The sequence below is a fragment of the Aythya ferina genome (genome assembly GCF_964211825.1).
Source record: "Aythya ferina genome assembly, chromosome: 1".
NCBI classification, from domain to species: domain Eukaryota; kingdom Metazoa; phylum Chordata; class Aves; order Anseriformes; family Anatidae; genus Aythya; species Aythya ferina.
In genome coordinates this window covers 68,898,896-68,915,930 of record NC_140296.1, presented here as the reverse complement: position 1 = coordinate 68,915,930, position 17,035 = coordinate 68,898,896, and the positions used below count along the sequence as shown (strand labels likewise).

The window sequence follows — 17,035 nt, the reverse complement described above, 5'->3', positions numbered from 1 at the left end:
AGAGCAGGTCACAAAGTAGAAACAACAGCAGATGACAGTGCCCCTCAGCTTATGCTGAAAAATATTTTTTTGCTCCATGTCTCAAGGAGGGAAACATACACTCTTCTCTTCATCTTTCCAAAGAGCAGTTTATTCCCATGCTTTTGAGTTATCAGAGTAAACTCTAGAAAGGATATTTACATCAGCACTTTTTCTGTACCTTTCTCTTGCCTTAATTTGGCTCTAAATTTGCACAAAGTTCATCAAGTAAATCCTAGAAGACTGTTTTCACCTAAAATGAATGGAAATAATCCAGAACTTTCGTTTAGTGGAAACTGTTCTGATCAGTTCAAGGGGAATGAACAAAGCCCTTTTGAGTAATAACTGGGAGCCAGACTTAAAGAGCAAGATTTGGAGCCAGATGGCAGTCACCTAAATTGAGGTGTCTAATAAAAGCTATCTACATTCCCATTCTAGTCAACTGAGGTCTTAAGATATGATTCACTTGCCTCAGACAAGGAGTCTAGCACCATTTGGAGTGTCTCAAAATACATGTACTTTCTCTTTTGGACCTCCTCTGGGCACAGAGGTCTCACTTTATATCCATTAGCACCAGCTAGATGCTTCAAATACTCTTATGATATCTCAAATAGTTTTAGATGCCTGTGTTTATGCAACCAAATACCTCTCATAATAAACACAGACATAGGAGCCTGAAAAGCCATTCAATTTCAGGGTAAGCTGAACAGCTCTCTAGGCCCCACTGACTATTATTGACTACATCTCCACTGATGATAGTAGGAACTTAGACACCTACTCAAATAAAGACACAGAAATCCAGATGTCTACAAGGCACAGTTGAATCCCACTTCCAAAATTATATAGCAAAACCATGTCTTTAAAATATTGTGCTCTCTCTCCTATGTGAGCCATTTCTACTCAGAGGAAGGATTTTAAAAATCAAGACCAATTTATTATTTTTTGCTTTGCTGATTTTTGTTTTACAAAATGGTCTGGGTTTACAGCACTACACTATAAGAATATGGGCATATGTATCCCTATCTCTGGTACAATAGAGAATAACAGTTTAAAGACCACCAGCAGCTTCCTGTTAATTTTTTCAGTAAGTGCTTTTCCTTGATAATACCACATTCCACAACAGAAAAGCACTTAAGCACATCCTTAGCATTAAGCATAAATTTAACACTCACTGACTTTAATGAGAACTAAGTAATGTGCTTAATTGCTTTGTTGAACTACAGCCAACAGGAGTTAGAGGAAGATAAGAAGTTTCACTAGTCTAGAAAAACCCATGTTTGTTTTCTTGTTTGTTTGTTTGTTTTGTTTTGTTTTTCCTATTGTCTATAGTTTTAGAACATGCTAACCTGAATTTGAAAAATGTGTATCAGAATTCTTCCTTGGATGAAGTTAAAGACCAATGTCCCACAACCATCTCCAACATGAAGATCTGAAAGTGGAAGCGTCTGTGACAATGACTGAAGCTTTAAGTATAGAACTGGAAACAGAAATCATCTTTGATGTTTGTGACAGATAATAAATGAAACACTTTTTATTATCTTCAAGCTCCCAGCCTTCCAGATGCATTTACAATCTCTCCCTTGGCTTTAATTCACATTTTCTTTTCATAGAAAAAAAGGATTAACTTTTGCCAAATTAAACAGGATGAAAGACTTCTATCTTATAAAAAGCTAATTTGTCTTCTGGTAAATAATAATCATATTCTTATAGACTGAACAGTCTAAAATACATTTGTGTTCTAATGAACACAATCATATGTAGTTTTGCTCATATACATACAGTTGTTTTTTTTCTGTGGTATTACAAAGGTATTATATATACTCACTGGCAATCACTTCAGTGAGCCAAAAACCTTAAACCTCTGAGCCAAAAGCCTTAAACCTCCCTTTAAAACAAAACAAAACAAAACAAACAAACAAACAACAACAACAACAAAACAAACCTTAAAAACCTTTAACTGTGATCTCTTTTACAGAGTAAGATCGTATCTTATTACTCATCTATGTACTCCTGTAATGAATCCTGACCACAACAAACTTCATTTTAAATAAATGTCTCTTCAAGACCACATTTATCATGATAAAGTGCAATTCACATTTCAATCCCTTTGTCTTAAGTCATTGCCTCTGAAACTGCAGGTGACTGCAGTGATTTAATTCTACATTTAGACCTTTATAACCACACTGTCACATTCCTGATAGTAGGACCATTTTGTGACTGAGCTGCCGATCACTAATATTCTCTACCCCCCTTCCACACCCCCCAAAAAAGGAACATAAGGAATGAAAGGCTCATTTCAATCTGTGTTTTCCCTGTTTTTGAGATATGACTGTAAACAGTCATGACCGACAAAGTGATATGCCCTTCCAAATCTCCCCAACACCATGAAGTAGTATAACTAAGTCAAACAAGCCACAATTATACTGCACAGAATAAAAGCAGCTCCATTTTCACACCTACTTGCCAGAAGGTATCATGTAAGCAAAACAGGAAGGACAAAAAAAAAAAAAAAAAAAAAAAAAAAAAGAGTCTGAAGAGGACAGGGATCACATCCATACTACATGCTAGGAGCATGCAATCCGAACTTATCATAACCCAGGCAGTCCTATTATACCTACAAGCTTTTGAGTACTTCTGGTCTGGGTACACAGTTGATCAGCAAGAGACCACCTGAAAAGACCCCCATAGCTGAGATGGTTAACCACAACCCAAAAGCAGGCCACTTTTTCAAGCCTGTACAGGTGCTGTGGATCACCAGACGCTTTCCAGCAGGCCCAGCAGCATTTGCCCAGACTAGAGAAATGACTGGTGCTGTGTAAAAGATAAGTCCAAAGCACACTTGTTTATTTGAAGCAGCTACTTCAAAAACCACTGAAACAGAGGAAAGTGAATGTAAAGACACCATTACAGTTCAACTGTACAGTGAGAGGCTCTGAAAAGACACTACAGAAATGTTGGTGCACTTTATATGCTAATATGCTCTGTATCACAGGAGCCAGGCAGTTTGAAGAGGTTGCTTTTAATAACCTTCCTAAGGCTTTTCACTGCATGGCACTGGGAGGATCCCTTTTTCTCCAAATCCCAAGCACACTCCAAACGTGGGTCCTTGCAAGCTTCATGGTGACTCAAGAAAGGTGTTTCTACTTATTGAGCAGGTATAATTACCATCAAGGTGGAGATAATTTTTATTCCTGAGGTAATACAGGTTATAGATCCAAAACTATAAGCCATGATTACTTTCCTGTTGCTGTCTCTTCTGTACTTTGGATATACACTGCTAAGTCAGTTAAATACACAGGGTCAACAGTGACGTGGGATAACACTTCCAAAATGCAGAGCCAGAGGAAAGTCACAATATATGCAGCAACTTTAAACTCCTCTTGCAAATTATGCAGCAATGTGACTGTGATGAAATGAACGCATTACCTGATAAAGCCATTTTCAATCCTTTCAATATCTTCATCAGCAGTTCTGACAGACAGTCTGTGTGTACCAGGGTAGGAGTGCTGGGTGTTGATTTTTGCCATTTTGCTTTACATATCAACATCTAAATGATACCTGAAAAAGAAGAAAAATGGCGTTTTGTGAAGGCTGCAAGAGTAATGTGATGAATTCTTAAAAACAGTGATTTACTAAATCAACACAATGGTAAAGAGCAAATTCAACCATTTAAAGAATAGCCACTGGTATTTACACGCACAATATGACAGCCATTCCCTGACTTATTTGCACTACACTTCTCATTTGAAGAAGAGAAAATGCTAGTAAAAGTGTAACCACAGAAATTCAGTGTGACAAAGAAAATCCATCACAGCCAAAGAAAAGGTTTACCTGACACTATTCTTTTTTGTCTCTAGGGTTTCTGAATATCCACATTGTCAAGCATATTATCCATAGTAAAACTGCATTTAACATCTCATTAAAAGAAGATTTGCATTTTAAAATTTCATTAAAAGAAGATTACCATTAGACAGTCAACCAAATAAGTTTGGTGATAATATGTGTTAGGACAACCAATTCCACTTTAAGTCAATCTCCTTGTGCTAAACAATATCTATTTTATGATGAAGCTGTTTATTCTGAAATTGCATACTGACCAAACAGACAATTAATTTAATCTATACCTCAGCTTAACACATGACATGCATTAATCCTATGTTATCTAAACTCTGCACTAAGGCATACTCATAATTTTTCCGTTGCTTTCTAATATTATTTTTGCTACAAGTGTTTCAAGACAAGCTGTGTTAAGGTATCTACCTGCCCAACTTCTATGAGACCTAGAAAAGTTATTCACCTAAGTTCCTTTCCAGATTTGTCCCTCAATGCTTTACTGACATTAGTAAGTCTAATTCATATCACATTACCTGCAAAACAAGTTTTAAGAGTCAAGACAAGTACCTTCAAAATGGCAGACGGAAAGACTTTCAGTGAAAGTTATTAATTTTAAATTTATTAAGTATTGAAACTCCATCCAGGAACCTTTTATATTTGAGACATGCTGGAATCAAATTCTGTTGGGATGCCTCAGACAGACATTGTCCCTTTCGTGCCTTGTAATCCCATCTCACAGACCATACAACACACAACTTTAGCAGCCAATGAAATACAGCTCTTACAGAAACTACATTTCTCCCCTATGTTATTGCTGAAGCAAACACATCGTTGGCTATTAGATCTATGTTATGCATCCAGTTTCCTAAAAAACAGACACTTCATTTACCCTCTACCCCATTTCAAGAGAACTAAAGGGAATCATACATGACATTTAAAATTATTTAATATATTTCAAAATATAAACCAGATCAACTTAAATTTTGCATCCAGACATAATGAAATGGGTCTAGAAATAGTCCCCACTTATCATACTTAACACTTGGAAACCTGGTTAGTGTTTCTCATTTTAACTCATTATAGCTCAACTGATACCTAACTGTGTCAGTTTTTAAATGCATATCAGCTAACTTAAGCTTATATAGGGAAAAAAAAAAAAAAAGAAAAAAGAAAAAAAAGAATTTCTATGACACACTGATATAAAAAAATAAAAAGAAGTCTTTCAACCCATTCTCACATTTGAATGTTCACTCAGAAGAACTGATTCCTGAAGCAAAGATAATTTATGCTAAAAATATATCTACATATAAAAATATTGACTGAAACATTCTTACAAAATCAATAAATTTTGTATGTTCAAAAAGCATTTTGAATTGCTACTGCATATACATTATAAATATCAATGAATATGATTTGCTTTCAAACAATTCAGCCTTTGAGAAAGAAATATTTTAATAAATTAACCAGCCAAATGAATTTGTTTCAAAGTTGATATGGTACCAAAAATATTTTATCTTCAGGAAATATTTTCATTAATTATTTTTGAGTTATAATTATAGCTTCTATTATATACCTGCTACCACAGAAATAGATAGGTGCTTTGGTGATTAGAATGCTTATTTTGCCCAGCAGTGAGTATTTAACTCCCATTTCCCAAATATTAATTTGAACTTAATTTGAGATAAGATTAAAATGTGGTTTTCCTTTAGTCATTACTGATTTTTTTCAAGTTCAGCATACCAAAACCTGCAAAAGTAGCCTACCATTTATGCTCTCACTGCCCAGGTCCCAAAACTTGATGTTATAACGGGAGGCTACAATGCAGTAAGCAGGGAGTTATGAGCACTTCATTTAAAAACAGAGCAGCATGCTTCCTGCTGGCAAATTATTGTGCACAGACAAAAGGCACGGCAGCAAATTGCTTCTTCCTACTAATACTTTCTCTTGCTGCCTGTTGCATTTCCACTGCTTAAAGCTATACTAAGTCTAACGAAAGGGAGCTTTGGAGTAAGGTGGCATGAGTTGCTTGAATTTTACTGTGCTGTCTAGTCCCTGCTCTCCTTTAAAGCTCAGCCAAATCATTTTTTTTTTCTTTAAACCAAAACAGAATTCTCCATCCCATTGCAGGAGTGTTGTCACTCTTCCACCCAACAGCATCATGTATTCCCCATGTACCTCATTAGACTTCCACTTTATTTTACTTCAAAGTTTTAAAAACCTGATGGTGAGGAAAGCAGAATGATTCATAAGTAACAAAGCACTGACTTTGTTCTAAAGATGCTTTTCCAACACAAAGTTAGTACTGAGTTAAGGTCTTCACTAGTTCTGCCAGCTAACACAACAATAACCCCGTCATTAGCTGTGATGATTCACAATCAGATTGATGTCTATCTACAGCAGTTTTTAAACTAAAGTCACCTGGCTTATGATACGCAACAAAATGAGTATCTCTGGTAACACAAGAGGAGTATAAGATAATAAAAACCTTCTGAATTCTAGGGATGACGTAGCCAATTTGCTACCAGCAACAGGTACTACCTCACTGAAAAGAGACATTGCCTCTGTAAGTGTATCTGTAAGCTTGAAACTGGCATGGCTTCTCCAGATATACTAATCTCCTGGAATTAGATATTACTAATCTGGAATTAGACACCACTAATAGATGCTGTATATTGCTAATCTCCTGGGATGCTTTGAATACGCTCGTGGAGTAGTGAGTACAGCAAAGTGTTGCACTCTTTATTTAGCCTTTCAAAAGCTGGACTACTGAAGAAACAAAACAAGCTGCTAGATATAAAACCAACACTACTTTGGAAGAAAAGCTAGCTAAGAAGATGGAAAGCAACAACAGGATTAAACAGTCAACCTTCACCACTGCAGAAGTTTAAGAACAATATTCCTCAGGCTTCCGTATGAAAACCTGTCACTAATGGTGTGGATGAAAAGAACTTCAGAACTTCAGCAGTGAGACAAGATGTCAGGATGGCAAAAAATACTGCAGAAACAAGAGGAGTGCAGGGAACTTCAACTAGATCAATTTCTCAACTTGATGGCAAATGACATGCAATGTAGAGAAATGCAAATCAATGCATGCCGGTAAAAAGCATGTAAACTACAATCTTATGGGCTCCCAAACTGACCGTGTGCTCTCACAAAAGGAACATTATACAGGTACAGCTCAACGAAATGCCCTGCTCAGTGCCAAGCAGGCCTGCTGACACAATAGCTAACAAGATGAGGAAAGGTGTATACATGGGTAGTGTTAATAACACAAAGAACATGAAAACTGCTCCATGAAACAACAGTGCAGACCCATCTGGAATACTCTTAGTCCTGCCCTTAAGAAAATATACTGCAGAACAAAAGCATGGCAAGGATGATCAAGAAAGTCACTGGATAAGAAGCTTTTTATTATTAATTATAATTATATTCATTGTAGATATTATGTTATTATAAAAGCTGTAGATTTTATTATAAAAGAAAAATATGTGAGCAAATGGAGCCCATTTCAGAGCCCTTACAGTGATTTCAGCTGTAAATTCAATGTACACTGCAGTCTGAACCCCTATTCTACACTAGAAGAGAGGAAAGGAGGAGGGAAAAATAAAACAAAACCAAAAAAAAAAAAAAAAAAAAAAAAAGAAAACAAACAAACAAACAAAAACAAACAAACAAACAAACAAAGAAATACAAGCCCACCATTAAGCAGTGAAGCACACTGATGTATTTTTGGAGGGATTTAGGAAGAGTGGATGGAGGTTCATTATTAAATTGTGCCATGCAAACCCAGCTGTGGTAAAGGGAGATGGAGTACAGGACTGGCAGAAATAAACACATTTGGGTACAGGGAAGCTGGTGAGACCTCCTGAACAAACATAGCTGGCCTTGCACGAAGCACATGAAATTCTGACAAATTACAGGCTAATAAAGAAGTATTTGTTCCTTCTAGACCTCCAAGGTTCCTGAAAATAAGTGTGTTTTGAAATGTTTATCTCCTCCAAATTCCATGAAATTAGATCCAAAGCCAGCTAGAGACTGCCTAGGCAGGAGCTCACAGTGAGCATTGTGCTGCCAGGAGCCAGCCAGCAGGAAAACACTGCAGTGGTGTGAGGCTCTTCACAAACCTTTTGGAGGGCTCTTCAGACAGCTCCAGCTGAGGTCCGCAAACCTAAACCTTTAACGAAAAGTGGATGCTTACAAGACAGTTTTAAGGACTGCACAAAGCTCATCTTTGTATTTTAAGACAGTTACTGCAGTGGGTTGGCCTTGGTTGGCTGCCAGCTGCTTTCTCACTCCTTCTCCTCAACAATCCAGGGGAGAAAGTAAAATGACAAAGCTCGTAGGTTGACAAAGACAGGGAAGTCACTTACCAAGTACTGTCACAAGCCAAACAGACTCAGCTCTAGGAAAATTATTGTAATTTATTGCAAATTAATACAATAGAGTTGGATGGTAACAGACAAAAACAGCTTTCCCCTCCACCCCTGCTTTTTTCGCCAAGCACATAGGTACACTCAATGCTCTGAATATTTAACACTAGACATTACACTGAGGGTAAAACTTGACTGCCTAAAGGCTGACATGTCTGATAAATCCATGGTAGGCACAAAAAACAGGTATTTAGCTCACAAGAAAGTTAACTAGATACAGAGATAGATAAGCAAATATGTAGGTAGTCAGGTAAGCAGGTAGGCAAACAGACAGTCCTGCAAGCCTAAGCCTAGTTATCCAGTTTGGGGCAAGAAATTTGAAGAACTGGATCCTTGAAGCATCCTCGTAATTTTTAATTTTCCAGAACTCGGTGACTTCTCTTTAAGCACGCTGAGTCAAAACACAGAAAACAGAAACTGCCACAGGTTGCCACAACTTTTCAGAAGTGAAGAAATTTCTAGTGCTGGAAAGCAAAATAAAACCTATCCAAAATAATCTAAGTTCTTGAAGGACTGACATCTTTACCTGTGACTTACGCAGGGTTCTCACATGCTTCCTCAGTCAGTATTTCTTTCCTTGTTACCAATCTCACTAACCTGAAAGAGATAATAATAATTCCACACTCCATTATACTGCTTTTTGGAGCATAAATCACTGAGAATGAAAAAAAGAGACAAGTGAGAAGTATGTATTATTTCACTAAAAATATAATAAATTACACATTAGTGATAGCTCTCCCTATTACAAATGCAAGTAGTCCAAATACTGTTTAGTCCTCTTCCTTCTAGATTAAGCTGCAACTGATGTTTTATGTCAATTTTTTTTATATGCACTGTTTGGTATAGAAGACCCATTTTATCAAGACAGCCAGTTGTCTAACAGCAAACATGAGCTCAAGTGGCAAATGAAAGCTTCAGATTCACAAAAACATTTCCTAATTCTGAAAACTAAGTAGGTCCTATTAATTTCTTCATAATATTAAAGACATAGGACTAAAGGTACAAAGGCTGCAGGATGCATCTGTTAGGAACGTTACCATCCAGTGGCTTTCCCAAGTAGAGCACCCAGGCTTCCTACAGAAGGTGTGCAGAAAATCAGGTACCCAAGAATAAGATGCTGGCAAGGAACACCAGCCAAGAGGAAATGACTGAAGCTAAAATGGGAGACTGAAAATCACCAGGCATCTAACTCCTGGCCAAAAGTGACTGCCAAAACAGACCACAGGACACACTCACGTGTACGTTCTCATGAATTTGCTGTACTCTGACAATACACACTAGGGCAGCTGCCGGGCTGGCTTCTGAGCAGCTTCATGGCTTAGGATTTTGACAATTCTGCACATGCCCAGCAGAAACAAATGAATTAAAAACACACAGGTATACTTTTAAATGTTATGCATTACATCAAATTTAGGAAGTTGCTGGCTATCAGCTAAGCCACCAAATCCAACTAGGTAGGTAGCCTGTCAAAATTGTGCAATACCTATGAGTTGAAACATCCATGAAAGAGGTTGGATTTAATATATTCTCCCTCCATCAAGATGCCATGTTTGAGCTACTCTAGCAGTTCCCCTTCTGGACAAAATACGTTAACTCCCTATAAATCAATTCCAAAATACCAACCAAGCAAATGTCTGTTAAAACTTCTGATGTGAAATAAATATCACTGTTCATCAAATAATGATGCCAGATCAAGCTGTTTACGCCATCATTCAATATTCTTAAAGCTTTTTTGTTTAGATGGAAAGGACTACAAATAATACGACAGAATTTAAAAAGAGTTTTTCAAGGTGAATTATTTATCACTGCCATAGAGTAAAGGTGATTTTACATCTGACTTTATAATGAATCTTATGTGATAGTGTAGTTGGTAATATACAGTTGTTCCTGAGGCTGTGAAAAATGTTTTACTTATTGCTTTGGAAGCAGTGATAAGCTGCATCAGATCGCTTACATCATTTTAGTTAAAACACTTTCTAAATCCTCACACAGCCTCACGGGTTCAACCCTGGTAAGTCCTTGGGATTTATTTTGGGATTTGACCTCCACCTACATAATCCTTGTTACATCACTTTGCAGTAGTTGTAGTTCAGCTGTACATGAGTGGTGTATTTTATTCATGACAGTCAGCAGTTCAACCAGTACAGGCAAATGTACCAACTAGTACTGGCAAAAATGGATTTCTAGGACTGGAGAACTGGACCCTGAAGCAACTGTATGATCAGTGCAACTTTTTCTTTCAGTGTCTTAGAGCTTTCTAAATTAACCTGCAGATTTAACTCTGGCAAACTCTCATGGAAATTAGCTTTGTGTAAAGACTACTGGAACAAGTCCAAGGGGTTGAAAAAATAATAAGCAGGCTGCACCACCATGCCCTCATCAACCATGATACCTAACAGCTTAAAACACCAGTTCTTAAACCCTGTGAGCTCTTTCAATATTACCATTTTTATGATTATCTGCCAAGACATTGCATTTTCAATAGTCCATGGACACTGTCTCCTGGAAGTACGTGTCATTTATATGCAAAGCCTAGTAACCCCAGTACTGAAGATCTGTCCAACAAACACTTTTCCTCATAGGTACTCCAGGATGTGCATGGATTATGACACTGCTTATTTGTATAATTTATAGTTTCAGAATGAAATTAATATGATTATCCTTGATCCATTTGATGGCTAGGTGCTTGACGCCTTAAAGTAGCAAAACAATATTTTAAATAAATTGAATTATTTGGTTTGGGCTTCCCTCTATACCTGTGAATTATTAGCAACATATGTCAATTTTCTAAGATTTACTTTTTTTTTTTTTTTTTCTCAGCACGTTTTCTGTGAATATGTTATTCTTAAACTGGAAACTGTTGAGCAGAAAATGACCATGTATATTGAGCATAGTATTGTAAATTACAGCACGGTAAGTTACAAATTACAGTTGGCTGGACAACCAAGTCACATTGTGTTCTTTCTGTTGCCAGTAATGACGCAGGTATCCATGTTTATGAATGGAAAACAAGCTCTGCAAGGCTTCTCTAACTGCTAGCTAAAATTTAGCAGTTCTGCCAACATCTTTGTTAGTGCAGTTACTGTTGAAAGTAAACATAAGAGGGGAATGAATGTAGCTAAAACATGTTAGATTCACTGTAATGGTATTTACAAAATACATCTAAATGTATACATGTGTATGAACGCTACCCATTCCAACTCCCTCCCTTCCCGCTCTCTGTAAACTACCACAGCCATCCTGCTTGGCTAGGAAAGGAAAGCATGAGAGGCAATTTGTGCCATGTCTCACACGCAGTAGCAAGGCTTTCAGCAGAAGAGGATTTAACAGATGCTAATGCAAAGAGATGGCAACACTGGAGAAGCCTGCAGGATAACGTGCTGAACTGAAATGACAGAGCTTGGGTGCAAACTGGATGACAAAGGCTGGGATGAGCTGAGGCACTCAGGAGGCAAAGCTGAGAGGCTCTGACATGGAAGCATGGTGTGTAATTTCGTAAAGCTGATGTGCTCTTCTCTCATACCGTTCACTGCTTGTTTTCCGCTGATTACCTTTGCTGCTTAGACATCTTGACAGTCCCGTTATCATCTGAACTGTGATTTTTTTTCTAATTGGGTGGTTTTAGCATGAACACTCAAAGAAAATGATATATATCTAAAATAATAATAATAGTAACTGTGCAGAATAAAGACAAAATCATGCTATTGCAAAAGCTGACACTTGGAACTCAGATTTACTCAACTGTAACAATATAAATTACAGATTTTTAAATATAATAGTCCTCTTACTCCTTGCTTTGATTGAAACAACTCTGAATGTAGAAAATACAGTGAAAATTGTTCATTATTAAACAGTACCAACATTTGCATTGAATATCATTTTTCCAGGGATCTGAAGCATTTTTCCTCATCTTCCCTTTGGCTTTTAGCAAGTGAGTAGAGTATGCATTCGAGAAAGACACTGCTTATACTAATTATTGTACCCTGCATGCTCTTAGGCATGCCATGGACTGGTTTACACCTCGCACGTTTTGCAAGACATGTCACATCGCTCAAAACAAGACCAATTCAGCAGGAGCACCAGGAACTCCAAGAAAGGAGCTTGCCCTGTGGCGTCTGCTACCATGTCCTTGGCACCCCACAGGCAGCAGGTGCCTTAGGCACTGCGAGTGGGGCGATTCCCCTCGACCCCACAGATCTTTGTGTGAACGAATGAATGAATGCTTAAAATAAAAAAGAGCATGAAAGTTACGCTTCCCCGGCAAACTTGTTCGCCCAGCAAGGGCAGGCGGAGAGGGGCGGCAGCCCCACACCTCCTCCTCCAACTCACCCTTGGCGCTCTCCGTGCCGCTGTCGGCGCTCACAAACTCCCTCCCTCCGCCCAGACCGGGCGAGCGATAGAGCGATATCTCGATATCCGCGGCGATATCGGCGGCTCCGGCTCCTCTCCGGCTCCGGAGCTCCCCGGTGGGGCCGGGCCCGGTGCGGCCGCCCCCGGGCGGATTAGGGCCAAAGCCCGCCCGCCTGAGCCCGGCTCAGCGGCAAAAGCCGCTCCGAGGGCTCGGCGATCCTGTTAAGTTCTCGGAAGGGATCAAAACGTCAGAGCAGCCCGCCGGGTGCTCATGCCCTCCTCCTCTTCCTCCTCTTCCTCCTCCTCCTCCGGCGGCCGGGCGCCTCAGCCCCTCGCTGCCCCCCATGCTGAGGGGAGAGGGAGGGCGGAGAGGCTCTGCTCGCTCCCCTCTCGCCTTCCTCTTCCTCATCTTCCTCCTCCTCATCATCATCTTCCTCCTCATCATCATCTTCCTCCTCCTTGGCCTCCTTGGCAGCGTGAGGGAGCAGGTGAAGCCTCACCTGAGGTCCGTGAAGGCTTTCATGCTCCCCTGAACTTCTTCCCCTGACTCCGATGCTGCTTTTCGCAGGGTCCTGAGAAGATGGAAACGACGTGCCATGTGTGAAGGCGCCATAAAATGACCACTCGGCTGGAAAAAGAGCCAGCAAAGCCACGTCGTTTGTAGCTGAGAGGATGTTGCACCTTGCTGCACAACGTCAGTTCAGCTAGACTGCACAAAACATGACTAGAAATGCATGTAAGTGCTCGGGTCTGTGGAGAGGGAACGAATTACTCACTGCTCTCCCCGCTCTAGAAAATTATTTTACATATGAAAGATTAAACACATCACACGCTACTCAGAGGAAAAAGCTTAAAACTCTTAAAAAACACAATCAGAAATTCAAGGTCTACTTTCTCAAGCAGCTATCACGTCAGTCTTCAGAGCAACACACTGTTTGTTTGTTGATCAAAATAGAAATGTCCAGGAAGGCAGCAAGCATTTGAAGAGCATGTTTTTGCTTTTCTTTTGCTGCTCTATTGGTCCCTAGATACCTCCAGGCAGTATTTTGGAAGTGCAGGCGTGGGAGCTAGCCTACCAGGGTGCACGACCTGCCAGGCTGCTGTCTTTCCTGGTGAGGCTCAGGAACTGGTTGAACTTTACAGGTGCTACATTTAGATGTGCACTGTTTGCACATCCTGGCTTCCTGTTGCAAGGTCTAGTCATACACATTGCCCCCATGTTCTGTTTGCTACTTGAAAGGAGCTTGGGCAGGGAATTCAGGAAAAACCTATGGAATTTTTCTAAAGGTCCCAGATCTGGATAGCAAGAGGGTTAGGACCTGTGGTTGCATTGCAGCTTGTTTCATCACCAAAGTCTGGGACCCAGTTTAAAGGCTAGTGCTGATGAACACAAGGGAAGGAAGTCTACAGAGTCTGCAATTTTAGGGAGGACAAGTTCTCATCTAGCACATATTACTGCTTTTTGGTAGGGGGATGCTACTTCCTTGGTTTGGACACAATTGGCTTCAGCTTGGTATTTGGCCCAGAAATGTGTAAATTTGCAACATAACTGCTATTTTTGGCACCTAACCTTGGTAAAAATTACCCCATGTATATATTAACCATTTAAGGGAGGCAATCAAAAGTAAATTATACATGCACACACAAAAACACAGTTCTGTCCAGTGACTCACATCCCTCCCAGATGTAAGCAAAGCATTTCTAAAGGACATGGGATAAGATTGTTACTTCCCAAACAAGCCTGTTAGGGGAATGATAGTAAGAGCTAATAATGGAGAGTAGTAATGGATGCTGTTCGTCTTTAATATGTGCCAATGAGACCTCCGTGTATTGAGCTTCATATCTGACTGGCTAGAAGCAATGTTTTTGTAGTGATAATGATGAAATCTGACAAACTCTATCACAGATTTATGAAACATGCTTAAGTTTATGAGAGAGCAAAGCAGTGTCTTAATCAAAGTATTCAGAAAAAAACCTTCAACCCTCAATCTTTCAGTGACATTCCGGTTACATGAAACATTCCTGGATGATTCAATAGCTGATTCAAGCTCCCCATATCATGACATTCTTGTTTAAGTATCATCAGATGTCTCCTCCTACCATTAGTTAAATATAGAAACATGGAACAGTTTGGGTTGGAAGGCCCCAGAGCTGAACATAATAATCATAGAACCACAGAATTGAAGGGGTTGGAAGGGACCTCAAAAGATCATCAGGTCCAACCCCCCTGACAAAGCAGGTTCCTCAGAGCAGGCTGCCCAGGTAGGTGTCCAGACGGGCCTTGAATATCTCCAGTGAAGGAGACTCCACAGCCTCCCTAGGCAGCCTGTTCCAGTGCTCCGTCACCCTCACCGTGAAGAAGTTCTTTCACATGTTGGTGCAGAACTTCCTGTGCTCTATCTTGTGGCCATTGCCCCTTGTCCTGTCCCCACAAACCACTGAAAAGAGGTTGGCCAAGTCCCTCTGTCTCCCACACCTCAGGTATTTATACACATTGATGAGATCCCCTCTCAGTCTTCTCTTCTCCAGGCTGAACAGACCCACGTCTCTCAGCCTTTCCTCATAGGGAAGATGCTCCAGGCCCCGTATCATCTTTGTGGCTCTCTGCTGGACTCTTTCCAGGAGATCCCTGTCTTTTTTGTACTGGGGAGCCCAGAACTGGGCACAGTACTCCAGGTGAGATAAAAGGAGGTTAAAGAAGAAAAAATACAAAAGCGTAACAGAGCATAATATAAATGGTCTTCTTTTTCTTAAACTGGATGTGTTTCCTAATACTCTACATCTGTTCAAGCATTTTATCTATCAGATGAAGTTTTTCTTCAGAGAAAATTATTCAGGGGCAGTCAGTCATACTAGCTATCTGCCACTGCAGACCTTGACTTTAGGTTCAAACACAATTTTGCAAATAAAACAAGGAGAGTTCTGAAAAGTGGTTAACTATTTGGAAGAGCCTCCAGGGAAAAAACATATGGATGTTTTTGACCAATGGAAATCAGTGAAATGCTTTCTCAGTGAACTACACAAAAGGAATGATATTTCAGATATCTGAGCAAATACTCTCTCCCCATGAACACACAATACTTGTCCCAAAATAGAAAACCTCAGTAGATAATTCAGCTGCCTTAACATAAGGGTCTGGTTCCATTTTAGATACCCCAGTGCACCCTGCTTAGCTTCTAGTTGCATTTCCAAGAGGGCACAAGTCTCCCATAGATCCTGTGTCATGTATACAAGTTCCACTCAGCTGTTCCCCTTACTTCAGTGCATATCAAACAGCATTACATCTGTACCCATCCCCAAGTCACAAGTCCCTTAAAAATTTTAATCAAAAAATTAATCTTTTATATATTTTATAGAATTAAATCTCTGAGAGAAAAATGTTTCATAAAGGAAAAAAAAATGTTGTATTAAATTTTCCAAACACTTACCATAACATGTGTTTTTGCTTAAAAATGTTATTTTCATTTTTAGGAATTAATGCATTGTCAATATACTTTTTTTTTAATGTAGGATTTTTTTTTCCAATGTTTAGGTGAAGCTGAATTACATAAGTTTTAGAATAGGTAACTGATTTCTCAAAATGAAAATGGAGCATACTAGAAGTATATAAAAGTTACAGCATGCACTGATTGTTTTCCTTTCCCTCTCTTGGGTTCTTCCTGGAGTAGTATGCATGGTTTAAGAGAAAAGTCATCATTCACTGTAGAAATACCAGTCCTACACTTACAGTTCTCTGGAGGGTTCAAAGCCTTAATTAAAGCCTAAAATTCCAGCTACAATATTCTTTATGGAGGTTGTTAAAATAAATACCAAAGATAGAAGCAACATTAAGTGTTCTCCATTAAGTGTGCTACCTTATCTGCAGCTTTCCAGTTGAGTTAGAGGCATGACACATTTCTTCCTCAAAACAGGACTTGTCCTGGAACAACAGAGATTTTACTGGTGCCAAATCGAAACCAAGCTGGGAGAGTGCAGCCACTCTCACAGTGACATGGCAATCTGGGATGAGAAGCCATTCAGAGCAATGACTGTTGCTAGCACAAGATATCCAAGACAAGGTGCTCCATGCCACCCACAAGGAAGGGGGGATGATCCCTGCCACTGCAGAAAAATATGTGATTAAACCATTTGTTGTCCAAATAACAAAGCATGCACAACAGTAACAGTGAACATGGGGCAAAAGGAGGACCAAGCTTTTGGAGACAGTAAGAAAGGGTGAGAAAGAGAAGGGGAAGAAAATCAGGAAAAAGTGGCATTAGTTGGAAGGTGATAAAGAGAAGACAAAGTGGTAGCAGAGCTCCTTACAGCAAGAAATAGAACCACTGTTATAAAGGATGCAGGAATCAGTGACTGAAAAGCCCAAGAAAAGGTCAACGGAAGGCTTAAACTTGCTGCAAGTTTAT

At 39.4% G+C, this 17,035-nt stretch overlaps 1 protein-coding gene across 2 annotated transcripts in view; it reads right to left on the bottom strand.

The window, feature by feature from the left end:
- The window catches only part of CNGA3 (cyclic nucleotide gated channel subunit alpha 3), a 36,011-nt gene extending 23,128 nt beyond the window's left edge, over positions 1-12,883 (bottom strand). For both annotated transcript variants that reach the window (XM_084516035.1, XM_084516034.1), the window contains exons 1-3: positions 12,612-12,883; positions 8,809-8,879; positions 3,445-3,576 (exon numbers count right to left, since the gene is read on the bottom strand). In XM_084516035.1, coding sequence (XP_084372161.1) covers positions 3,445-3,545 — 101 coding nt within the window. In that variant the 5' untranslated portion in view covers positions 3,546-3,576; positions 8,809-8,879; positions 12,612-12,883. The remainder of the gene's footprint in view (positions 1-3,444; positions 3,577-8,808; positions 8,880-12,611) is intronic.
- Between the last annotated feature and the right edge of the window lie 4,152 nt (positions 12,884-17,035).